Source organism: Tachypleus tridentatus, chromosome 2 (assembly GCF_004210375.1).
Source record: "Tachypleus tridentatus isolate NWPU-2018 chromosome 2, ASM421037v1, whole genome shotgun sequence".
NCBI lineage: Eukaryota > Metazoa > Arthropoda > Merostomata > Xiphosura > Limulidae > Tachypleus > Tachypleus tridentatus.
This window is the reverse complement of record NC_134826.1, coordinates 140,722,375-140,750,297: the sequence shown is the minus strand read 5'-3', so window position 1 is coordinate 140,750,297 and position 27,923 is coordinate 140,722,375. Positions and strand designations below refer to the sequence as shown.

General features: G+C 33.5%; 1 protein-coding gene across 1 annotated transcript; it reads left to right on the top strand.

The window, feature by feature from the left end:
- The first annotated feature begins 1,085 nt into the window (after positions 1–1,085).
- On the top strand, positions 1,086–20,775 carry LOC143245248 (eukaryotic translation initiation factor 3 subunit G-like). The gene is made up of 10 exons (XM_076491398.1): positions 1,086–1,214; positions 5,845–5,885; positions 6,368–6,456; positions 7,444–7,503; positions 9,363–9,467; positions 16,449–16,605; positions 17,604–17,744; positions 18,575–18,708; positions 19,828–19,934; positions 20,657–20,775. Exons 1-10 carry the CDS (start codon positions 1,195–1,197, stop codon positions 20,673–20,675), a joined length of 873 nt encoding a protein of 290 aa, XP_076347513.1. The 5' UTR covers positions 1,086–1,194; the 3' UTR covers positions 20,676–20,775.
- The last annotated feature ends 7,148 nt before the right edge of the window (positions 20,776–27,923 follow it).

Here is a 27,923-nt window from a genome sequence, read left to right as displayed (position 1 = left end):
CTTGTGTTTATATTAATAAGTATATTACAAAGTCCTTAGCCGTCCCTAATTTTGCATTGTAGGACTAGAAGGAAGGCAGCTAGTCATCACCACTTACCACCAACTCTTGGGCTACTCTTTTACCAAAGAATAGTGAAATTGCCTGTAATATTATAATGCTCTCACAGCTGTATAAGGGTGAACTTAATTGTTTTGTGAAAGGTGTTTACATACGAGGTAAATTCTTTAATGATTCAAAACCCACTGTTTGAAAGAAAAATGTGTCATTTATGCAAAGTCTCCACGTATGAGGTATTACAGGGCTTAATTGTAAAAGTTGGTTTTCAATATGACCACGGCAGCTCGGTATGGCCAGGTGGTTAAGGCACTCGACTCGTAATCCGAGGGTCGAGGGTTTGAATCACCGTCACATTAAACATGTTCGCCCTTTCAGCTGTGGGGGCATTAAGTGACGGTCAATTCCACTATTTGTTGGTAAAAGAGTAGCCCAAGAGTTGGTGGTGGGTGGTGATGACTAGCTGCCTTCTCTCTGCTAAATTAGGGCCCGTTAGTGCAGATAGCCCACGTGTAGCCTGTGTGCAAAATTTAAAACAAACCGAATAAATCAGTATGACCAACGATCATATTTATATGATCGACTACATTTGTCTGAAAACTACAGATAGGGACCTTTTTGGGACCGGCATGGCTAAGCGTGCTAAGGCGTTCGACTCGTAATCCGAGGGTCGCGGGTTCGAATCCAAATGCTCGCCCTTTAAGCCGTGGGGCGTTATAATGTGACGGTCAATCCCACTATTCGTTGGTAAAAGAGTAGCTCAAGAGTTGGCGGTGGGTGTTGATGACTAGCTGCCTTCCCTCTAGTCTTACACTGCTAAATTAGGGACGGCTAGCGCAGATAGCCCTCAAGTAGCTTTGCGCGAAATTCAAAACAAACAAATTCGGGGCTTTTATTTTTATGTTTTAAAAATCACTAAATACTGAAGGATTTCTTGATTGTTGTAATATTACAAAAATGTTTTTATCAAAAATAAAATGCATTTCTTTTATTCTATTAAGTAACTTCAATTTTTATTTGTGTTTTATTTTGCCATATTTAACAAAAAATAAACACAAGAGGTCTCTCCCTTCAACTATCTAATTTTGCCACATTTTATAGTAATAATTAATGTCTGTGAGTGTGTGCGTTTTATAAATATGCCATCTGTGGATAGTGAGTAAGTGTTATTGTGATACATTATTGAATATTGATGTTTTTTGTATAAAATTCTTAGTAGACTTTTCGGATAGCAAATACTTGATTTTACAAAGAGAGATGATAATTTTTTTTTGTGCTATTCACACTGCAATGGCACTTTAATTAGTTCAAATTAATAATACCTACAACATTTTAGGTCTGGAGCCTTAAAACAACTTTTTAAATTTCGGTATTTGGCTTACTCTTTGATGTTGTTTATTATAATTTTTCCTATGTGTATGGAAAAATACTGTGAAATTAAAATTATTAGACATGAGTATCTAACGCTAAAAGTTGAACTAATTGATTAATTAGGCTGCCACATGATGGCATGTTAGTGGAAGACTAGCAGCATTCCTGAAAGTATAAAATTAAAATTAAGCTTGAAAGTTCAAGGCAAAAGCACGAAAATTTGAAATTACAAATTAGTTTCCACAATTATTTTCATTATAAAAACCGAATGGACTATTCACCTTAATCCTGTTAATTAAGTTATATCAGTAATAAAACAATAACCATGAGTACATTGTAAATGAATTGTAATCCTAGTTTTTCATTTTTTTTCAACATTTTATATAATTGTAACTAGACACACTGAACAGAAAATAATTAGGCACTACATGAAGCCTAAGACATAATTGAACAGGTGAATTGTTAATATCTAATTTGCAACTGAATTTTTATTCTGTTTTTGTTTTTCCTTTTGGCTAATTTAAATACCAAATTATAAAATAGAAAATTTTAGGGAAATCAGTAAACTCAAAAACATTTACATTTTACTGTTTCTGCATCAAAAATAAGAAACTGCTGCCCTTGAAAATCTACTACAGTGAATAGTGAGGTGCTTGTTATTATCATCTTTACCAAAATAATTAATATTTCCTGATATTAAAACATTTGTCATTCATAAGAACAACTAATTATTCATCTTCTGTATTAATTTAACTTGTAGCTTTGCATGTATAACCTTTTTGAATCTTCTTACATTTGTGTTGGGGATCCCAGAAGCAGGTGTTTAGGGTTGATGAGCCCAAATGTGGCATCAGATTTTGCATTTTTGGTTCCCCACAGCATTCCTAAGGCATATCATTATTTAATTTAGTAGTTATATGTATATTTGGTCAACTAATCCATGTCACAGGGTGGAGGCATCAGAATCATGCTTGACAGGTTGAGTTGATGGAATGAGGATTGTCCATATTTGTATTCTCTCTGTGTGGATTCCTGTACGTGGTGAGGGGACCTCCCAGGGAAGATTCTGTTCTTTCAGGATTGGAAAGAGGAAGTTGTTCTAACTAGATTACACATTGGTTACAGATTTTAACTCATTGTTTTCTTTTGTCTGGAACTGATGCACCAGTGTGTAGTCTGTACAACACTGAGATTACAATAAGCCACATTTTACTTTCTTGCTGTCGTTATGACTCTCAACAATGGCATCATTTTAAACATGTTCTGTCCCAAAGTTTGCTCATAACGTTAGACAGTGTTATTGGTGATGGTGACACTGTTCACCTTGGAAATGTTTTTGGTTTTTTAAAGGCCACCAGTCTTTTTAATGCCATTTAAGTTTTTTTATTTATACATTAAATTTTTTTTAATGTGGTTCCCTTTTAAGAATCAAAGTCCATCTAGTTCAATTTGAAATTAGAAAATTGCCGTAACATTAAAAAACTCGAAACAAGGACTGGAAAGGCCATCTTCAGGTGACTCACACTGCTGTTTGAATTACCCATTAGTCATCCTGGTGAGTTATTATTAAAAGTTTGTTACAAGTCTTTTAAAACTTTTATTACTTTACTTTTTGAAAATGGCCATAACATCAAATAACTCGGAACCAGGACTGGAAAGACCAACTTCAGGTGACTGACAGTGGTTTTGTACTTACCTGTTAGGCTTGCTGGTGAGTTATGATAATTACAGTTATGCTACAGAAAGTCCTTCACAACTTGTATTTCTGTAGTTTTTTCTTACAACTGTAGACAAGATGTAAACATTGGTTTTATGCTATTTATGTTTGTTTTACCTTAATTTCCTTTTATGAATTTTACTAAATTTACTTTTAACTTTTTACCAGATGTTTGACAGATAGCCTAGCTGCTTTGTGCCATAAAACACTAAATCAACCAACCAATCATATTTATATGATAGCTCTTTAGTAGAACATGCCTGGAAGAACACTAGTGATGATGGAAATTCAATAGTTTGTTTTATCCAAACCTGGGATTAAATTCCGGGTTCCTTGCTTTTCTTAAGAACCCAGGGGTGCTATGTTTGTATTTCCTCTCACAAGGTAGCAGGAACAGTTTGACATATATGCTTTGATACCAAGAAAATATTTTGTTTTTTCATATACAGACCGTTCTTGAGATAGTTATAGAAGTAACTGGGACTTGATTGGTACTTTGGGGCTTTTGTGAATTGTGAATCCCTCAGTAGAGCACGAATGTTTTATTCTAGTAGGTATAGATATTGGTTTTCTTCTATACAATTATCTAAATAATAGAAATAATAATTATCAAAACATCCAAATACCACATAGCAACAGAATTGTTTCTCGATATGGATTTTTACCGAACACTGATAATAAATCTTACACCACACAATGAAGACTGCCTAAAAATATAATTCAAAATAGAGCTTATAAAAGTTGTGAGTTTATTTTAGTTGAAAAATGAATAAAAGTATATTTTTCAAACATCATGTAACCACATAATCAAATATTTTTTCTGCATATTACAACTCTGCAAAATATTGAAAGACAAAACCCAATACATCAAGACAATTAATGCTTTTATGTAGGGTTTATATTTCCCTGAGTATAATTTTTTAAAAGAACATTATTCATTTAGTTTATCAAAACATTTTGATTTAAAAAAAAAGGAAATTAAAGGAGTCCGAATTTACTCAAACAGTCGGACTGTATTCCATTCAAACAGTCGGACTCTATTACATTCAAACAGTCGGACTGTATTCCATTCAAATATACTTATTTGATGATGTAGAAAGTGAAACAAATAGTTATCTTATGATGCATGTGTGAACAGAAGTTCCATGAAGAACAGAAGATATGCAAGATGTAGGTTATTAATTGCAGTTGAAGCAATATAATATCCATTTCAGGATATGTTTGGCTGAAAAATTATATTTCAGTTGCAAAGGACCTAGAGATCATTGTTGCTTGTTAGCCAAACCAATCTCCACAAGTTTATAATTGTGATGTAAACCTTTTCCTGAGAACAGCTCAGGACCTTTCCTACACTTGCACATGACTTTGACATCAAATGTTTAAAATTTACAGCAGGTGATTTATTTAAGTCCCTGATATCTTTTAAATCATAATTATGGACAATAATAATCTTCCTTTTAACACTTAAAATGTTACTGGTTCAATTTTGTTTAGCTACGGTCTAAATGAAGTGATTTTCTCAAAATTATATTCATAAACTACCTTCTAGTTTTATAATACTGAATTCAGAGGTTTCTGAGAGGTATAATAACAGCTTGGACCAGCTTGTTTGGAGTAAATATCTGAAACACTAATGACAATTGATTTAATTGTAATTTTGAATGATAAATTATTTTGATGCTTGTTTCTGTAACAGTTGCTTGTAGGTAATAGATTGAGTTAATCGCTTGTGTAAAGAAAGTACTCTAAGTTCCTTTATGATTAAGGAGGTTAGAGAAATGGTAAAATGTAAATTATACTTCACAAGGTTTTGTTTAGAATATTGGAATGGGTATAGATTTTGTAATTTTTCTTGGTTTCCAGTAAATAGATTTGTTAGAAGTTATTCTCAGTGTTACTATGATATAATGGTGAGTAAACAGATTCCTCTTTACTGAGATAAGGTTTTTTTCTCTGTTCATGTATTTATACGTATATCAGAAAAATTTAATCCTGTTTTGTATTTCTATAAACAAATACACATTAAAAGTACAACTCCAAAAATATTGGTAAAACTAAAAAAAAGGTTTTTACACATTTAGAAGCAAGAAATTAATATATAAACTTAATAATTGGAGCTGATAATAAATAAGTTTCTTTAGTGAAAAAAACAATATAAAAAGTGTAGAAAGCAATCGAATTAGAATCCCACTTATTTAAAATAAGTTTTTCATCAAATGTGAAACATTTCGAGTAGTGGCCTTTTTGTTGAAGTTACAGTGAGAACAGCAAATCCAGAAAGTTGTGTTGTTCTCTTTACAAATCTGATGAAGGGCTATTGCCAAAATCATTATTTTAAATTTGTAGATACAGTTAAACTGGTAAGTATAGTTTATCCAACTTAATCATTGGAAATCTAGGAAGTAATGGTTTGGATACTAATTTATATCGACTGTGAACTTTAAAATTAAATAATAATAATATAGCTTTATAAAGTAAATGGAATTATAGGTGCTTTTATTTATTTATTTTTTGGTTACTTGAGCTTTGTGTAGGAATGATAACACTTATCCTACTGTGTATATAACAGTGTAATCTAACTTACACTAAGTGACTTTATAACATCACTGGAATCCATTTAGCTGTAAGATTAGACAACTAAAATAAATATAAATAGTGCAGAAGTTAACTTTGATGTATTTGTTTCATTTTGATATCACAGAATCAAGTCCAGCTGGGCTGATCAAGTGGAACAAGATGAAGGTATGTTGCGTTTGCTGTAGGTGTTGTTAAAAACATGACAATGTATTTTTATAACTTAAAAAAATCCTCCAAACCTTTGAGGAAATAAAAGATAATTATCCTCAAAATATAACTTATCAGTTGTTAAACAGATAGGAGGTACTTGTGACTGAAAGTGAACTCAACTTAGGATTTGAAATAAACACTATTAGCTAACTGCAAATGTTTAAAATTGATAACTGGAATGTTTGCATGTACCATTTTGTGACTGTACCTGAAACTGTGAAATGAGAAAAGTGTCAAATTCATACATTTTTTGTTTATCTGTTTTACAGGAAAAATAAATTTTAAAAATGCTTAGAATGATTTTCTGTGAGTTTGCTAAACAACTGGTGTATGTTTGTAATTTTTCAAAAATGTTTAATGGATTTTCTGAACGACTGGTGTATGATTATAATTGCTCAAAAATTGCTAATGTCCTTACATGGTATTTGCTTTCACAGATGATTTGCCGCCACCATCTGAGTGCATAGACGGTGATACAAAAGTGGTAACTGAGTACAAGGTGAATGATGAGGGAAAGAAAGTTAAGGTACGTTATGTTTGGACCTATCAAAACTTTTGTAAACTGTATTCCATATAATCACTTACTGTAATAATATTTTCCAGTATTTCATTGAGAAAAACTTGTACTACAGACAGTAAAACAAAATAGAGGAACCTTTAACCTGAACCACTTTAAACTAAACTTTTTGATTGTTTGAACCATATGCATAGTTCTTTTCAGCAACATTTTTCCTCTGATATTAGAAATGACTACCAAATGATACTTGTTTTATTATCCATTCAAGAAAAACTTTCAGTGATTGGGTGATGAACAAAGGAAGATGGAAGCAGTTTTGGCTGATAAGTATAGAACAGTGTGACTCACTGTGATGGACATTTAAAGAAAGAATGGATGTGTAAATTGGTAGAAGGCTTGAATGCATAGAGGGGAAAGTGAACCGTGAGAAATGTAAAAGATATTTGGTGACCAGTGGTTTATACAAAAATAGATTGAAGATGTGTCATTATCCGGTCAAATGATTATTAAAAAACTTTTTTTTTCGTGTATAAAAAAAGTAAAACATGAAGGCCACAAACGGAGAAGTAAATCATATAATTATAATTTATGTAAAAGTAGAAAAAGATTGGTTTCTCTGGCTATCAGACTTGATACAAAAGTCATTTTAATTTTGAAGTGGAATTTTCAGTAACCTAGGCAAGCATTTAAAACACTCCAGTTAGCAAGTAAACTGAGCTGGAAAATTAGGCTTCACTAGAGACAAAGTTTCAAGTATATATATAAAATATATTTATAATTTATTCATTATATGATTTTATTATTAATCCTTTATTATTTACATTTCAGTGAACTAGAGTTGTTGTCTTTTCATAAATTGTGCACTTACTCTCTATTATAAGTTACATTAAAAAAAATAAAAATTCAAATAGACTTTCGTAGATGTTGGTAAGTATTTTATAAATGTTGTGGAAAAGGGTTTGTTTGTAAAATATTTGAATGACTTTGTTTGTTTAGATTGTTCGTTATTACAAGATTGAACACAGGAAGGTCTCCAAAACTGTGGCGAAACGGAAGGTGAGTGAACTAAGTGATATAAAACTTTCATAAAGAGAGAATGTACTGCATTTCATAAATATTGTACATTATTAGAAAACAAAATTAATAATAGAATATATTTATATGTTCTCAAAAATTTTTGATACATTTTCAGCTGCCATGGTATTTTCAGGTTAAATTGATTTCCTTACAAGTATCAGACAAGTCCACTAATAACAAAAGATTTGGCCATGAAATATATTTGGGCACTTTATGTGAATGAAGTAATATGAAACTGTCATAAAGAGAGAATATACTGCATTTTATAAATATTATACATTACAAAAAAAAATCTAATAAATCTACTTCTAAAAAATTTTCAATACATTTTCAGCTGCTGTGGTATTTTCAGGTTAAACTGATTTCTTTACAAGTATCAGACAAATCTACTAATAACAAAAGATTTGGCATAATATACAGAGTGCTGTGTTTAATAAGTTGACTGTTTTTCTCAGTGTATGTCAAGTAAGGAGGCTGGACAAGTGTGATGAAACAAAATATTTCTTATTATGTGAGAAAACAAAACTCAGCATAAGTATTTGCATAAATCACATAATTGATATTTCTAACAGGCTATGTGTAATTTACTCTCAATCGGAATATCGCCAGATATTATTCACATGAACATCTCGTAGTCTAACTGAACCAAGAAAGTATGCTTGAATTCAACGAGTGAAAAACTAACAGTGGTTAGATTATACCTTCTTTATTCAGGATGACTTTTCATCAAAGTGCAGAGATTATTTTAATAAGTTTTATTTTACTGTTGAAGGAACCTATCAAGTAATATTTTATTATTTTGTATAATATCCAAAATTAAAATTTTTTATCCCTCCAATTGAAGATTGGTTTTACAAAAATTAGCATTTTGTGGTCATCACAATGCCCATCAATTGAGAAAGAGTACTAAAACTTCCCTTTAATGTTAGAACATCCAAACAACTTTTGTATTCATTGCTTCATCTCTTGTAGAGAAATAATCACTTTAAAAGTTCTTTCCTCACGTGTGGTAAGATTTCAGTGAAGTTTCATTTCCTTTTTCAGATTAATCACCTGTAGACCTTTTTACAGTACTTATCTATTCATGGAGTAATATTCATGATGCCATGTCAATGAACCCTGGTCTTGATTGCAGAGGTGGGGTTGGTAAGCGTGATGCTTGGATGAGATACAAACATTTTAGATGCAATTATGATGGAGTTTTTGTTGAAGGTAAAGCAGTCAAGAAAAAGAGAATTAATTTAAAAAAGACAAGAAAACCAGAAAGAAGGAATAGTGAGAACAGTTTGTTCATTCTAATATAACAACTAACTTTGTGTTACATTCTTCTGCCATTGACAGCCTCAGATACAGTTTATCACACCTCAAGAAACAAAAGTAGCAATAAATAGCCAAAGAGAACACATTGTTTTTATTTAGTATTTAGTGTCCTAGATGTTACAAAAATGTTAAAGAACATTTTTAAAAATGAGCGTGAAGGTCTGGAACAATTCCTAGCGAGAGTAACCTTATTTTAGGATGATTTTTCATCACCACCAAAACAACATTAGTCTCATTGCAGTTTTTGAAGCAAGAGAACAAACTCTAAATACACAAAGTTTTATATTTGAAATTGGCCAAGCAGATTTTTTATTGTTTAGAGTTTCCACTGAAATAAAGATTTATGATTAACTTGTGAATTCAGGATTAAGAACTTAATAATTAGTTTAACTGTATTCATGTAACTTGTACGTTCTAGTAGTGCACAGTGAGCATTACTGGACAGAAATTACTTAACTGGATATCATACTATATAACTTGGAGTATATTTTTGCATATTTCTTTTGGTATTGATACAGACATGGAAAAAATTTGGTGATGCACGAAGTGACCCTCCAGGACCAAATCCCACAAACACTGTTGTTTCTGAAGAAATATTCATGCAGTTTCTAAGCAACAAAGAGGTAATTTATTATCATGTACAGTTTTCCTTAGAGAAATCACCATTTTTTAAGCATGATAATATTTTAAAAATTGGATTTTATCCACTCTGGTAATTTCATTTTCCAGTGTTATGCTATATCTTTAATTAAGAATATTCTTACCACATACAAAGATTTTTTGTAAGAAAATTCATTCGTAAATATCGTCTACCCTGCGAGGGAAGCTTTTAATTAGACAGAGAAGCATTTCATAATTAAGCCTTACATCCTTTAAAAAGATATCTCACTGTTTTTGAAATAAACCATTTTGAAATGTTTTATAAACAGTTAAAAAATGCTCAGTAATTTCCAAGAGCAAGTTAGGGTTAGATATGTAGAAACATAGCATGCATCTAAATGTTTTCTGTTTACATTTGATACTGTTTTTTTTTAAAATCAATAATCTTCCTCTAGCATCTGCAATAGATATTTGCATCCCAGCAGCCTTGAAGCAACTTTCACGGGATTCAAAATGAATTGCACAAGTGTATTAATAATGCCATCATGTGACAAAAGCCTTTTACCATGTGCAATATTTCACCTAAAAACTCACACTTGTGGTAACTTTATTCTTCTTAGCATTGTGCTGATAAAATATTTAAATTTCTCGCTGGAGTTCAAGCTATTGATATTTGTATTTTTAACAAAACTTTGAATTTTTTGGGGGGTGGGGGTTGACAGCTTAATTTTTTTTTTCTTGAATTCATGAATGATGGTGATTTATATTTAGTCATGAATGAGTGATATCCACATTTAGACCGTATTTCTACTATGGCTTTTGAAAGCTTGTTAACTATCAAGGTCATTGCCGCTATGGTCCAGTATGGTATGAACTACCACCTGCTTACTGGGCCTCATACTCCTGACAGACCATCAGCTCAGTATCTCCTCATTTGGAAGTGATTTGTTGGACTTTTATTTTCACCCGATTTGCTTATGTTTCTTTTCTTATTTTTAGCCAATTATTATTTCTTATTCTTTACTCCATGAACTATAATTCTTTAGGTGTAGCTTTTTTTTTCTGGCTTGTTTTTTATACTATTTCCTTTCACCAGTAGCTTGTTTCTTATGCCTAAATGTTTCATCCCCATCTCACATTCATGACTTCTCTTGTCCTGACTGGTAGAATTTCTCCTTTTCTTGATTCCTTGTCTCTGCTGTGTATTTGATTAGACTGGGGAACAGTCTCCTTCTGTTTCACTTCCTGGTTTTCCTTTTCATTATTTCTATTTAGACTCCTGCATTTCTTCTCTTAACTCTCTTATCTGAAGAACTTCTTTGTGCTTCATGCAGGTTTCTGTAAACATTCGTTCCATTCTCTTTACCTGCCTCAACTTCTACTCTAAAATCAAATGTTCTCTAAGAAATTATTATTTTGACGACTGCAGTGACAGAAGCAGCTGTGAATGTGAAAGAACTTATGAAAAGAAAATGGAATGCAACATAAATATTAGAATCAAGTAATAATGCACTTCCCAATTACACATTTATTAATACACCATAGCAAACCTACAACAGCAATCTGGATATTCTGTGTAATGAGAACAACATTGATTGAAGAAAAATGAAAGAATTAATTATTGATGAACTAAAACCTAATTTAAAATTGAAACAAATGTATCTTTTATAAATTGGAACAAAATGTTACTGCAGTGTTTCACATAATAGATGACAGCCACCTAATGATGGCCACATGTGTGGTCAAAATGGTATAATAAAGTTAAACAAAAATGAAAATAAATAATTCACCCAAAAGCTGTACCTCTAGACTTTTATTTTTTTGTACCTTGTTCTCGTGTTGTAGGAACTTGTTGGGTATTTACTGTACTGGTTATTCATATGACTGGAATTTCTTCATTGGTGTTCTTTTCCTCCTGGTGGCGTAAGTTGATGTTATATGGCTTCTGTCCTCTTTGTTTTTTCTCATTTTTCAATTTTTCTCAACCTTATGCATTACTATTATTCCTAATCTAGATCACTCTCATCCCAACCTTCCCATTTTATATTCCAGGACTTCGTTTTTGTTGTCCTTCATATACTAGAAGGCTAATTTGTCTCTCTTCTTGTCATATTTGTACAATTCTGTGGGTACCTATCTTTGCTTCTGGTGTTGGCCTCATTTTCTGACATCAGTTGTTTTTCAGTTCTCCATCTTGGTTTCCTTCCTCACGTCTCTTTTCCTTCCATTTTATTTTTTCCTTTCTATTACTTTATCTGTATACTTTTTTCACCCAGTATTAGCTTGGCCATAATCAGTTTATCAGACACCTTTCAACATGTCATTTTCAGCAAATTTTACATTATTTTATATTTTCTGTCCATTTTGTTTCACCTCATTCCTTGCTCTTCTCTTTTACTTAGTAATTTACTGGGCCTTCTTTTTTGTTGTACCTTCTCTTCATTGGTATCATGTGAGCCGTATTCACAACCTGAGGCTGGCTTTCCAGTTCTTGGACTCTTTCTTTCTGTTAACTCATTTGTGGATGGTTTCCCTTCTCTCACCTCCCTTGTTTTACAAGTGACTACTTAGTTGGAGATAACTTATTTTTGGATAATAGTTCTTTCTTATGCCAACTCAGTGTTAGTGTATTAGGGCATTTTCTTTCTTTTGTTTTCACCAAGTTCTGCCTTAGTTTCTTCACCTGTGAGATTTTTACGTATCTTATTACCAAGTTGTACCCTCCTTATTCTCTTCCAGCCTGAGAGGTTCTTTCACTTTTGGGATTTATGGATTTCTGGAACCATTCTTTTCTTTGGTACATGCATTTTTTTTTCTTCTACAATGGTCTTTGCAAACACAGGTTTTTTTTGTTTTAATAATTGTTGTCTTTATTTCTCAGCTTTTCCTTGTTGTGATGACTGGATCATGCCCATACTTGTTTCAGTGTTCTCTTGTAGACTCTAAAACTCGATCTCTCCCTTCATGGACACTTCCTTCTAATTGAGGTACATCTCTAGTTGTGAGCAGGACTTTTGACATTTGGATGCTAGATAAGCATTCACTCCAAATCCATGTGCTTTATCTTCTTGCTGTTCATTGGTCATGTTCCGATTCCTGCCCTTACTAGTGGATCGCTTTCTCATGTTCCACTCAGTCTATTCTCCCATTGTTTCTTGCTTCAACTCTTTAAGAACTACTGATTCTTGGATGCTTTGTTTTCAAGCATTGGGCATGCTCTTCTGTGCCCATTCATATATGTCTTATCTTCTCATCTGTTGTTTGCCAGGAGCTAAAATCTTGTTGGTGAGATGGCTGTTGTTGCTGATCTTTATTCTATCAGTAGAGTGGTTTGTACACTTGTCCCTATGCCTCATCCCTTGGTTTTGGCCATTGATTTCTCAGCCAGGACTCATCTTGTCCCTTTCTGTATGCCTGTTATTCATTTCGTTTCTCTGATCGTAGACTTTATCCAACTGTTCTCCTTCTTGGATCCTATTGTTGGAACCTCTTTGACCACTTTAACATTGGTCCACTTTACATTTTGACCTCTTCTCCCCACCTTGATGTAACCTCTCTATTTTGCTACATCCTCATGTATGCTTCTTCTTCAAGGGATATTGTCTCTCTGTTCTCAAGTGTGTGATTTCCCTAACCTGTCAACCTTCCATAGTTTTGTGTGGCATTCTTGTCCTTTTTACACTGTTTGTCAGTCTATAACTGTAGCACGTCTTTCTTATTGGTCATCACGCTATGAACCACGTTTCCACCTTTCTTACTTGGCTGTTCACTAATGTTTGTCAGTTTTTGCTTTAACTAATTGTCAGAAGGCCTTTTACATGGATTTTCTTCTTTCTTAGTATGACTAAGTCTTCTTCCTCTTGCTGAGTCTGTGACCTCAGTGAAATACTGGAATAGTAGATCAGATCTGTGCTAGTAGATCAGTCAATGTTAGGGTGAAAAACCACTCTATTAAAATCCTAAGAGAAACTCTGACTATTCAAAGTATTTTTTACAATATATACTAATAACATACTCAAATAGTTGCTAGCATATCCAGTGTAACTTTTTTGTCTCCTACCTACCTATCTGATCGCATCCATGGAAACTAGCCCTCAGATGCTTCGTACTATTGCTACAAGATTTCTCCAGTCCACTTGATTAATCTGTGGATATCTGCCATTTGTATTCTGATAAATGTATGCAGATTTCTCTTTATAAATGGTGAAATTAGCATCTGTATATTTAAATGTCCGTTCATCCCAACAGATGGTGTTACATATCAATGGATATGTACGGGACATTTTCTAACGGTAAAGCATATACCTTATACAAGTATAACATAAAAAGTAAATATCATGATACCAGTATACTAGTTGCATGCATCAAACTCCAAAACTTGCCTTCAAATAAACTACAAAAAGGATATATTTCCATTGGAATACAAAATGTATTTAAAAGGATATATTTCCATTGGAATACAAAATGTATTTATTAGATGATGTTAATGAACTTCTCATATTTATTTTCCTGTAAATCTTTTAAATAAATTAAACATTTAAGGGGAAAACGTGTTATGAAAGGCAAATAAAGTTCATCCTTAGCTCAGATTGTATCTACAGGTGATTCACAAATGTAAATATATTTTAAACAAGATATACAGCCCCCCACTGGTACAGCGGTAAGTCTAGGGATTTACAATGCTAAAATCAGAGGTTTGATTCCCATCGGTGGACTCAGCAGATAACCCAATGTGGCTTTGCTGTAAGAAAAACACACACATACACACAAAATATACGATGTTAGTGCAAGGACCTTAAGTCAACTGCAAAATGTCAATCATTTCCATTTAGTATTTCTTCACTGATGTAAATTCTGTGACAAACCTACCTGCAAATGAAAAGAGGTAGGAGAAGGTATTATCTAATAATAGGTATAACTACCATAGATAAAGGCACTTTTCAAGTGATGCTGGAATATTCTATGGCAAATAAAACTGTGTTGGAAATAGATTTATCTTTGGGAAAAAAATGAAGCAGTTGATATGTATTAGAATGTAACCTGAATTAATGGTCACCAGTATTTGTTTTTTACTTCTCTATGATTGATTTCCTTTTGAGATACCTTGGGAAGTGTTCTGCTCTCTTCTCTGGCTCACACTTGCTGGCTTTTAAAAATAGTGTTTTACAGTCACCCACTGCACTATATTTAAAATACCTTCTGGCTGAAGGTCTGATGGTGATCTGAACATTTTTCTGGATTTCCCTCTTTTATGAAGTGAAGTGCAGAACACCCCTGCTACTTACTAGTTCCTAGCTGCTGGAGTGATGGACTATGGAGAATTGTCACTGACTGGACTTGGTAGGTAGGCTGTAGAAAGGAGTAAATAATAATATGGTGAGAAGTGTGGCAGTGGTTACACTAGTAGTGCAGGCCAATCCTTTTGGACATAACTTGCACCTTTTGTGCCCTCCTTCTGTAGCTTCAAACAATTTTGTAGCATTGTGGTGAGCACACACTATAATACTGTACCATCCTTTTACAGTTTATGACTGTTCAGTAGAGATGAAGTGAACACTTACTTTATAATACCATAATATTCACATGACTGTAAGTGATATGTCCTTCTGTGGTTGGAGTCTAATGGTATGGTTTAGGTAAACATGCATATTAAATGTAACCTTACTACATTAGTGATGTCCTCCTGTGGCTGGAGTTTTACTTTCATAGAGTTTAAGTGAGAAAATACACCATGGTATGGAAACACCTCAACCACATTACACATTTACTGTCCAACTGCTTGTGTGCAAGTGCTTTGATGATCATGTTTTCATCTAACCAGCTCTATGACAAATGGGGCTTGTTTACATTTTCGTTTTTTTTTTTTTTTACGAACAAAGAATTTACCCAGAGCAAGATGAAATGCAGTCTCCCACAGGCATGTTTCTATGGAACTCCTATTAAATATCACACTCCATGGATTTCTTATGGTTCCTTCTGAAGGGGCTCATTTGGGTACAGTTTGCACTAGTCCCATCTCCACTTCAGTATGGGATTGTAGCTGAAATATACAATGAGGTGAATCATCTCAAAAACTAACAATTTCCTTACCTGAAAATATATTTTTGATAGCTACGTATTCACCCATTCCATCCACTTTGAATGCGACTTTATTTTCTTTGTCAAAGAATAAAGTCACCACAAGTGTAAGTACATGGGGGGTATTGTTTATGGAGGTGTTTTGCTCTCCTATTAGTGGAAGGTTTTTGTAGCATCATGGCATTGTGACACAGTAGCATAATTTAGGTAAAATTGTGTGAAATTAGGTGAGAATTGTCTGAGTATCTATCAGAATTACATTTTCAGGTAAAAATTATGTTAACACTCAACTGTTGACTACCTGTAGTAAGCTTACAAAGAGTAATTGTGAGATTGTTAAACTATAAACCTTTCTTGTCAGAAATGTTTTCAGTGTATGAACATAGTCATGTTACATAGGTAGTAATTATAATTCATTTTTATCTCAGTACCAAAGATAATTCTTTCAAGAAAACTTCAGGTATTCTTTGTGTTGTTTCCTGTTCCTCTCCTATTAAATCAACCCATCCAAGCCCGAAGAAGTTTAGAATTTGGTTATTGTAGAGTTTAACACTGTTTATTTATAAAAAATGATTGTGAGTGGTGGTTTCTCAAGTAGGAATTACGAATTTGTGCACGATGTACGTTTAATGGTAAGGAAAACTGTAGTTTTTGGTCGATTTTGTTAGGGGAAACATTCAACTGTAAAGTATTAAATAACTGTTTTATTGATTTTTGTTTGTTTCCATATTTTAACAACTATAACATATCCATTTTTGAAACATCAAATATTTAAACTTCAAAGTGGACATTCATGAATTTTGTAAATGATTAATTTCACTGACTAGCAGTAGTAACTGGAAGAACAATAAAAATGACCTATGTTTTGAGGTGAAATGTGTACTTTGATAACAGAGTAATTTCTTTCATTGATTAAAATATTTCAGGAAGAAAGACAAACCGATGATGATCCGCTTAACAAACTGAAAGGTCAAAAGATTGTTAAATGTAGAATTTGTAAAGATGATCACTGGACCACACAGTGTCCATTCAAGGACAAACTTGGAGCTTTACCTGACTTGTTAAAAGATGACACCAACCCTGGTAAGTACTATATTATATTTTGTTCCTCAACTCGCATCTGGTTTAAGTGATGGGCAATCTTCCAGTAAGGTTTTTTCAACTGGATTTCAAACTGAGTACTTTGATAAGTTTAAGTTGTACATTACTTGGAAATTCTTGTGTTTCGGTTTTACTTAAGAATTTTTTATGATAAACATGTTTCAGTATAGTTTACTTCACCCTTTTAAAGGCTTACATATTTTGTGTTACTGTATTTTAATGGTACAACAATCACCAAGTTATTGATAAATTTACCACCCACCTACCCTTAAATGCTGTATGATTTTGTGAGCAGTTATTTGACTTTTTGATGAATGGGCTACAAACATATTTTACTTACAATAGTTTAAACAAAACCTTGAACTTGTAAGTTAAAGTATGTATTCGTAAAATAAAAAATATGAAAGTGTGAGAAAATGTATGGTCCATAGAATCTTGTTTGATGTTGAAATGATTTCCAGAAACCTGGAAGTTTGTCGTAGCCTAGTGGTTAGGTTATTTGATGTAAATCCTCATCACACCAAACATGCTTATCCTTTCAACTGTTGGGGCATTATAATTAAAAGTCAATCTCGCTCGTTATTGCTAATAGAAAAAGAAAAAGTATCTGAAAAGGTGGCAGTGTGTGATATTAAGTAGCTGCTTTCTCTCTTGTCTGTCACTGCTAAATTAGGGATGGCTAGTACAGATAGCTCTCATGTAGCTTTGTGCAAAATTCAAAACAAACCCTGGAAAGGTTTTCACAGTTTTGTACTTTACGTTCTTGTACGATAGTAAAGTATATTCAAAATAGAGAACATTGTTTTGCTGTAAATGTGATTTAGTGTTACTGTAATATAGTGTGTTGAAAGTTTTTAAACTATTTAGCTTTTGTTGAAAGCTTAATCTTGAAAAGGTCTTAACATTTTTATTCTCATTCCTTGGAGTGCTAACACTAGACGTATATATATACATACATGTAGTATCTTAATACTCCTCAGCTGCTACAGCAACTACAGCTGCTGCAACACCCACAACTTCCCAGGTTGAAGATAAGATGAAAGCTGGCAAGTATGTTCCACCTAGTATGAGAGAAGGAGCCAATCGTCGTGGAGAATCTATGGTCTCGTCACGCAACAGAGGTAGGAGTTTAGTTCTAAAAATAGAACTCTTCAGGAGAATCAAAACCACGATTTTTAAATATTTTATAACATTATTTATTAGAATAAATTTATTCTGGTTAAACCATGTCTATGTTATGTATATTGTGAATTGTTACTAATTGCAATTGTGTTAAGAGTAAACAATTTGGTGTTTTTGTAATAATATCACATGAAATCTAGTTAAAAGTATCTAACGTATATCAGGAATAATGAACTATTAGCTTTCTAAAAACGTGATAGAACCTTTATGTAGAGGAAGAAAATGACATATTTACTCTATGCTATTCTATTCCAGTAAATTTATAACACATGATAACGATTTCATATTAATAATTTTTTAAAGAAAATTGATGGTTTGGTGTTTGATAGTTCTAAAATCTTGGTAAAGGACAAAAATGTAGATCTTGTAAGGATATACAAAACTTTACATATCAAAGTACTTTATATTAAGAAAAGTTTACAATCATTTTAGTAGTTAGAATGGAAAAATGGACCTTAAAACAGTAGCTAATTTTTGTTTCATTTTCAAGAATTTTTACATTTACTAGTTTTTATTCAACTTAGATCCATCTCATGGAAACGAGTATCAAGTTTTTGGGTTATGGAATATAATAAATTAAACTATTGCAAATTTGGGGTAAATATTGGGGAAATTTTTAAAATATATTTTAATTTATTCATTAAATGTTTGAATTGGAGACAGAGTGTTTGTTTGAGTTATTAACATTTTAGTAATTCATAGTGATGTATTGTAAGGTATTTTAAAGTAACATACTTGTGATGGTAACTTAAATCAATTAATGTTGTAGATGATGCTGCTACTATCAGGGTGACCAACCTTTCTGAGGATGTGAGAGATTCGGACCTACAGGACCTCTTCCGGCCATTTGGAAATATTGCTCGCATTTATTTAGCAAAGGACAAGGTTACTGGACACTCAAAGGTAAGTACCCTTAACTGTGTGAGAAATTAACTTTAATGATAAATATTAATGACTATTCTGTACAGTAAAATTACTCAAGAATATGGTTAATTTCATCATCACATTGTGGAAGATGGCAGGATTAACAAAGCATTTTCCAGCCAGTTCTCAAAGTAATCCTTTTATCACGTTTTTTGTCATCCAAGGAGTAGCTTATCCATAGTTTTGCTCTTTAGTTTTCATTTTGAGTGTTATGTTCATCTTGAAATATCCTTAACCCTATTAAAATTGGAGGTAACTTCACTGATGTTTAAGGGATATTTGGACATCAAATTTCACAATTGATGTAAATTGAATTAGTAATTTCAACTCTGTTTTAATTACTCTTTTTTACTCAAAAATATTTGATAGCCTATATTTTGTAACTTTGATCTCTGCACTTGTCCAAGAGGTGTCTGTAAATAACTCGTTTACGATGTTTTTTTTAGAACTTATCTGCCCATCTCAAGTTACGAGTATACTGTAGTTTACCTGGATCCTGTCATCCATTAGAAGTTAGGCTTATTCAAGTTTTTGCTTCTCATCTTACTTTCCTGTCACTAATTATTTGAGGAAGTGGGTTGAACAGTAACTACTAAATCTTGGTGTAAGAAGGATTACACAGAAAATATAGATGTCTATCTTTGTCAGCGTAAAGTGGGGAAAGTAATAATGTAAGGTTTCTGAAAAAGTTAACAACTGAACTTCTGATAAGGGGGGAGAAGTGAGGATTGTAATAAGAAGTCAACAAATCTTTGGAATGAACCAAACACCTGTGGGCACAGTTTATTTGATAAGCAAAGCAATGGAGTATGTGCCCTAGTGAGCTTACAATGAAACTAGTGGGTTTTGGAGTAAGTTTTATGAGTGCCCTCTTTTTGTGAGAGTAACTTTTGATTCACATTTACTGGAATATATTGAAAATACCCCCCACCCCAGCAATGTATAAGGTATGGAATCTGTGGTCTATAAATGAAAAATGTTGAAAGGATTTCACTACCTTGATATTTTGGCTTAATATTTCAGTTTAAACTAAAGTAAGTTTTGTTAGTTTTAGACATAAAAAGTTTCAATGTTCAAGAACAAATGTTTTTATTTCAGGGTTTTGCATTCATAAATTTCCTGCGTAGAGAAGATGCGGCACGTGCTATTGCTGGCGTAAATGGATTTGGTTATGATAACCTTATACTGAACGTCGAGTGGGCTAAGTAAGTACAATTTTATTTGTTTCTGTTAGCAAATTTTGCTCCAATAATTTTAAGCAAAATATGAAAATGACCGAATAGATTATTTAATAATATCTTTAATACAGTAATCATAAATCTTAGCCTTTAGGTGTAGATTGAGGTGAATAAGTCAGTTTTTTAAAAGCTATTTAATCATATTTTTTAAAATATTCCTGTGTATAGTGGACATTCCAGTTTTGTATATTTAGAAATAACTCTTACTTTCTATTGTAACAGACATAGTAAAAAAGTTTCTTTACCATTATAGAGATTTTTGGTAGAACATTTTTTACAAGCCTACAAAACAACTATATATTTTTATTCTATTTATCTTTGGTATTGGTTTTCACAGATAAAATACACGTTCATTATAAGGTCAACATTGTGTAATTCTCTGTCAACAAGGTTAAACTTTTTTTTCTAGCAAGTTTTGTACACATTAATGTATTTGTAGCAGTATTGTTTGTGTTCTCTGAGAATGGTCTTTCTTGTTATGCATCCAAATACCTAAGTGTGTTCTCTTTAAGTAACTTCAATATAATAAAATTCGTAGTGAGAAAGAATATGAACAATGCTATATGTTAATAGTTACAAAGGGGGTGGGAGGGAACAAATTACTTGTCTTAATTTTAAGTCTAACGTAACACAATATCTTAAAATTCATAAAACTTGTTCCTCATGTATCTGTTTTTGTGCTCTTTCAGGCCATCTGGCACTAGTTGAGAGGGATCTGTTCAAGGCAGTAAGCTTACCTCCATGTGAATCAGCAAATGGAATATATAAACTCTTGTATGATTCAGTAATAAAGTTACTTCGAGTCTGACACTCGTTTCTTAATATTCAGTAAAAGCTGTTTATACAATAAGCAGATTCACATAAATCTCTAACAGGTAATGAAATATCCAATATGTAGGACTCAAATCTTTGAACATGTTTACAAAAACATACAGTAATTGGTATTAAACTACTTGACATTTTAACAGCTTTGAATCTGTAATAACTGTAAATTTTACTTTTTTTAACATCTTAAACAAAAATAATTAAATCTGAAATTAAGTTGTATTTTGTCATTTCTTACAAAAGTCTTAAGTTTGTTAAAAGGTTACTATCACTTTCTTACATCAGTTACAGAATATCTATATTAAACAATATTTTTTTAATTGCCAGCTTTAGGTCCTCTCACTGGAGCCATAGAAATGTTTCATTCTTGATTAATACTTAAAACATGTAGAAGTGGCCTTATTTGGTTCTAAACATGCATCTATCCTATCAATGTTTAGAAACATCTTTCTGAGGACAGAGTGCCTTCAGAGAAAATGGACATGATTAAGAATTAATTTCAACACATCTATTTTCAATATACGTCCATAAGCTGAACATCAAAATAAGATTTATAACTCAGATTTACATACGGCTTAATTTGAAAGAGAAATATTCAAAAGTCTCGGTTTTAATTATTCTATCACTCCATGTTTGAGCTGTAATTTCTTGCTTTCAGAATTTTATAACACCAAATATGGACTGCTGCACTTTCATCCACAATTAGCAACAAAAGCTATGTGGATATGAAGTCTTGGAAAACTAGAGTTTGTGTCAAATTATTCAAAAGAAGGTGAATGTAAGTTTGATCTAAAAAATTAATGATCAAAATGTTTTCATTTTCCATTACTAAATGGTGTTCCTCCAAAAATTACAATATCTAGACTTATAAATCAAAGATAGTCAGTAATTGTATGTAATATTATAAAATGTGCAGACTTTATCTATAAAATTATCAATAATTTGAAAAAGTTCTAAAACTACTGAAAAATATAGTGAGTCCCCTAGTTCTAGGATGTATTTAAAGTTAAAAAAATATTCACTGCAACAATGAAGCTTTAGCTGAGATTAGAGATAAACAATTATGCTAACTTGACCTCATGATGCATTGTCCTGAGTACAGTCTTCAAAAATTAGCCAAAAGGTTAAACCTTTTTTTATCCTTTTAAGAAAGGTACTGAAGGATATTATTTTGGAGATTTTGAAGATTTCTTACAAGAATTTCTAAATTGTCAAATGTGGAAGATGAGATTTTATCGAGTTAAAACTCAAGGACTTTCTGTAGCATAATTTTATTTATCATAACTTGCCAGGATGACTAACACGTGAGTTCAAACATAAGCATTTGTCACCTGAAATTGGTCTTTCTAGTCTTGGTTTCGAATTACTTGACGTTATGGCCATTTTTTAATTTTATATCGAACCAGTTACACTTTAAAAAAAAGGGTCTAATTTATGAATTAAAAACTTAAATAGGGTTCAAAAGGTCAATGGTCTTTAAAAAACTAATAACATTTGTAAGGTGGACAGTGTCGTCATTACCAGTGACACTATCCAACGTTTTGGATGAACCTTGGTGCTGTTGTTGAGAGTCATAACAATGGCAAGACAGTAAAATGTGGCTTATTGTGACCTGAGTATCACACAGACAACACATTGGTGCATCAGTCCCAGATAAAAGAAAACGGTTAATAAACAGTGACCGACGCGTAGTCTAGTTAGGACATTTTCCTCTTTCCAATTCTTACAAATGCAAGATGGTCAAAGTGCTATACAGGATTTTATTTGGAAAAGCTTTCACATTGCTTACTCCAAGTCGACTGCCAACTGGCACGGAGCTGAGCCTTGAATATAGGACCATAGTCCATGTATGGAACAGGCACAACAGACAGACGTAGCTGCAGTATTGGCGAGCTCATTTCTGCAAATACCAACATGGCCTGGTATCCAGCAAAACTGGATAGAAGTAGATGTTTAAGAGAAATGGGCCAGCCTGTTTTGAATATCAGAGAGAACAGGGTGAGAACTGACATGAAGCATTTCCAGGGCTAACAGCAAGCTAAGCGAATTGGTATAAATAGTACAGTTGGTGTTCTGCATAGCATCTATATGATCCAGGGCAAGAAAAATGGCATACAATTCAGCAGTAAACACAGAAACTGTAGAGGAGATTCTGTGTGCAACAACTGAATGACGGCAAACAATGGTGGAACCTACAGAGTCATCTGATTTCAATACATCTGTATAAATGGGAATAGAAGAATGGTTTGAAAGATGTTCACCAAATAGAAGGTGATATTTCCAGTCAGGAGTATCTGCCTTCTTCAGATTACTCAAAGAAAGGTCACATTTGGGGATAGTAATTAGCCATGGTGGGATGGGCTGATCTGTGGATACCACTCTGTCATCCAAAGATAGACCCAATTCATCAAACTGCTCCTAGATACGAAGGTTAAGAGGAACAATGGCAAACCATCTATGAATGGTGAAAGCCAGTTAGTCTGGTCCAACTTCCATTGAGGCACGCGGGTTAGATGGAAACAACCATAGCTACTCTTTCTCAAAATGATCACTGTCAATTCTCCAAGGAAATTAAGTGAAAAGTGAAGACGAGCAGATGAAAAGGTCTATAGCAGTAAAAGACTGACTAGGTGCATGAAAATAAGTATAAGAACCAGTATTGAAGAGATACAGGGTGTGGTCCAAAAGCATATACTCTATAGAACAACTCCTCCCATCAATCCTTGCACCACCCCAGCTAGGGTTATGCTCATTAAAATCCCCCTGTAGTAAAAAGGGGATGGTAACTGCTCAATGAGGACATCAGTGACTGACTGATTATAGATTTCTTCAGAAGGGAGGTAGAGAGAACAAATAGTGATGGTACAACCCAAGGAAATATGGATGGCTGCGACCTCTGAGGGTGTATCAAGTGACAAAGAGAGGATAGGCATATGCTGATCAACCAACAATGCCACCCCACCATGCACTGATCCATCACATGACCTGTTGTTTCTGCACAAGGAAAATTGCAGAACGGTGACTATATCAGCAGGTTTTATAAATGTTTCCTACAAGGAGAGGCACATAGGATGATAAGAATTAAAATGTAATGTAATGTATATTTGATTGAAAACCTCGACAGTTCCACTGGATCAGAGTGGCCATTTTTATTTATGTGGAGGAGAATGTGGCAGGGAAACCTGTTTGTGATGCTTTTTTTTTTCTTTATTGGATGAAGATCCATCAACCTCCATGGATTCTGCCCTGGGTTGAGTGGGCATGTCTCTGTCTGTGGACAAAGATTCCATGACTGAGGGCTTGAATGAATGGTCGATTTACTTCTTGGGGCTGCAGAAGAGGATGGGCCCAAGGAAACACTTAAACCTGAAAGCAGTGAAACTGGGCAATCACTGGAAGGAGTGGTAGGGACAGAGATGGAAGTAGATATGGATGCATCAACTTTTTTAATCATGGAGGACACAAGATTCTTAAGATGTTTTGCAAACAACTCTGTTGAAGGCACAGAAAGATCTTTCTGCACTCCCACTGTGGTCGTGGAATGGAGTGCAGCAGCACATATCTGAGACAGAGTTGAAGACAATAATTTCTGAGCCTCTGAAGGTTATATTATTTACATTTTTAAGCATTGCACCTCTTTTTCTTCTACCAATTTAGGGCAAGAAATAGAGTAAGAGGGGTGTGGGCCACTACAATTAACACTGTGGTTCTAGGTTGCATTCGTAAGTTTCATGGTCTTTACCACTACAACAAGCACATATCAAAGAACCACGACATGATTTTTTTGAGCGACCAAACTGCTGACACTGGAAACATCTGAGAAGGATAAAAATCTAAGGCTGTACCTTGCTATTCAGATAACTTGATTTGACTCTGGCAGGAAGATGTGGCGATGTAAACGTTAGTATCAGAACATTGGTAGAATCCATAATTCTCTCTTTACGAGTGAAGATTCAGCACACCACAGAAGTGCCTTAGCTGGAGAAACCAGCAAGGATTTCCAACTTAGGAATGTCCTTTAAATCATTCTCAACTATAATTCCTCTGGAAGAATTCAAAGTTGCATGGGGAGTAACCTCAATGGGAATATCCCCAATGGCCTTTGATTTCAAGAGGAGTTTGGCATGTTGCAGTGAAAATGTTTCCACCAAAATGTCTCCAGAATGCAACTTCTTTACTGGCTTTAGATTGCCAGCAAGTCTCTCTAATCCCTTCTGAATGCAAAATGGAGACATCTGCTCTAAGGATTTCTCAGATAAGGAATGGATAATCAGAAATTGAGGTACAGAATCAGGCTGTAATATTGACTGTACAACAGAGTTGTCCACAAATGGCCATTTTCCAATGATTTGTTTTTCAATTTTATTTATTTTGTCAGATAGAGGAATATCCATAATAAAGAAACTACATTTTAGTGCCCACTGACCCCACCCACCATGGAGCCCTACAAGGGAACACACTACAGTACCAAACAAGGTCACTGCAACAATGCCAGGGTTTCATGAGCACTATACACAAACACCAGCATCAGATACAATGTCCACAATACCTGTTGAGAACATCAAACACTGGTACGTGGTTGATCCTAGCCCAAGTGGACTACCCCAAGACTGCTTGTCTGCAGGAATTCAAGGCCAAAGTGGTGTTAGGATCTGACCACTCAACAATCATTATCCTCTCCTCCCCTTTACAGATTGCCACTCATAGCAAACACAGGTGAATGTTTAGATTCCAGTGGAGGTAAACTGAAAGAACAGAACGACACAGGAATACACACTGAGGGGTTTGGAAATGAATGTAGACACTAATAACCCACTAGCAGGATTTTAATCCTGTTTTTGAAATACTTTGTATGGAATAAACATTCAGTTATAAACACCTTTAAAGTTATCAATAGCATAAAACAGCCACAGTTTAATGATAGCTTTTATTGCACTTGTTATGATATTGAATCATCTGTGAAACCACCGAGTCTTTGTACTAACCTTGCGTTTGCTGAGAACAAAATTGTGTAGGGCATAACTAAAGTTCTTTTGAAAATACTTTTACACTTTGAGGCAAGACAACCATATTTTGTACTTAAGGACTGATTGGTTGGCAATGGGCTCCTGTACTTCCAGGTTCTGTCCTGAAGGTTTTAAACATGTATTCCAGGACATATTTGGGGTTTAACAATACTAAGTCAGTTAAAAAAAAAAATTATAAACGTAAATATTAGAATATAAAACTTACCATTGAAAATCAACTGAATGACAAACTTGTTACTATACACTGATCTTGTAAATTACCAAGGTATAACACCTGCTAATCTGTATCTCAACCTTAATTTGGAATTCATTCACATTTTGAAATCTGATTAAACCCAATGTTTACAGTACTAATGAATCAAACCTGTGTGAAGCAAAAATTCAGAACATAAATGTTGAGAAGCAATTTTGTTATTTTTACCTAAATAATCCACACAGAAACTGAAAAATACTTCATCTGTTCTAGTGAAAACTGTTACTTCTACTTAGGCATCATTGAGATTATTATTAAACATCCATGTCCAAACGTGCTGGTAAAATGTGTATCTATAACAGAAGGGATAAAGGGCTCTCCATCTTTAAACACCTCACGTGAGGGCTCTCCATCTTTAAACATCACACGTGAGGGCTCTCCATCTTTAAAGACAACATCCATTAAACACCTCACGTGAGGGCTCTCCATCTTTAAAGACAACATCCATTAAACACCTCACGTGAGGGCTCTCCATCTTTAAAGACAACATCCATTAAACACCTCACGTGAGGGCTCTCCATCTTTAAAGACAACATCCATTAAACACCTCACGTGAGGGCTCTTCATCTTTAAAGACAACATCCATTAAACACCTCATGCGTGAGGGCTCTCCATCTTTAAAGACAACATCCATTAAACACCTCACGTGAGGGCTCTCCATCTTTAAAGACAACATCCATTAAACACCTCACGTGAGGGCTCTCCATCTTTAAAGACAACATCCATTAAACACCTCACGTGAGGGCTCTCCATCTTTAAAGACAACATCCATTAAACACCTCACGTGCCCAATGTGCAACTAGGAGGCTCTACTGTTAAATAAATGAACCAACAACAGTGTCATTAACAATGTGATGATGTGTCTACCACCACTTTCTTCCCCGTTGTTGTCCATTGTTGGAAATAATTACACTACAGAATGTTAAAATCTTTTGCTAACAAAGCCCAGTCTTAGAAAATGAATGCACTGCTTCATCTTCAGCTGTAAAAGTGTAAAGAAAGAATCTGATACTTTTTGTTTGTTTTTAAATAAAGATGTTCACAATTGATTGATGCCAGTTATTTGGAATAACATTTTCTAGATGTAGTTGAAAACATGCAATATTACTTTGTTGTCCATTGTTGGAAATAATTACACTACAGAATGTTAAAATCTTTTGCTAACAAAGCCCAGTCTTAGAAAATGAATGCACTGCTTCATCTTCAGCTGTAAAAGTGTAAAGAAAGAATCTGATACTTTTTGTTTGTTTTTAAATAAAGATGTTCACAATTGATTGATGCCAGTTATTTGGAATAACATTTTCTAGATGTAGTTGAAAACATGCAATATTACTTTATTTTAGTATTGAAATAACTGGTACTTTAATGGTATATGTTAATGAATTCATTTATAGCCCCAATAATCAATTAGTACTTAGTACAATGTTCTTCAAATCATAGAACATTAATAATGAACCAAACTCATAGATCAGCAGTGTGTGTATTCTGTCAGCTTATCACCTTCTCTTAAAGTTAGCAGTTCAAAACGAACTAAATAATTTCACAATCAGTTGCAGAGAACTGTGCCATAATGAATATGGAGCAAGAAAGCCTTGTGGCAGTTGGAGGTGAATGAAAATGCCCCACCCCAAGTCTAAGTAAACTTGAAGTAAAACAATTGACAACTTTAAAATTAGGCAGAGCTTTGTGTTTAACAACAAAGTTAATTATTTTTGTGACAATTTAACTGTATTTTTGATTAACAGATCAGTTTACATGATAATGTAAATGATACTCAAAGATAATAAATTGCCCAGCTCTATCCTGGAAGTAAAGAAAATTGTATCAGTGTATTTGATAAAGAACAGAACA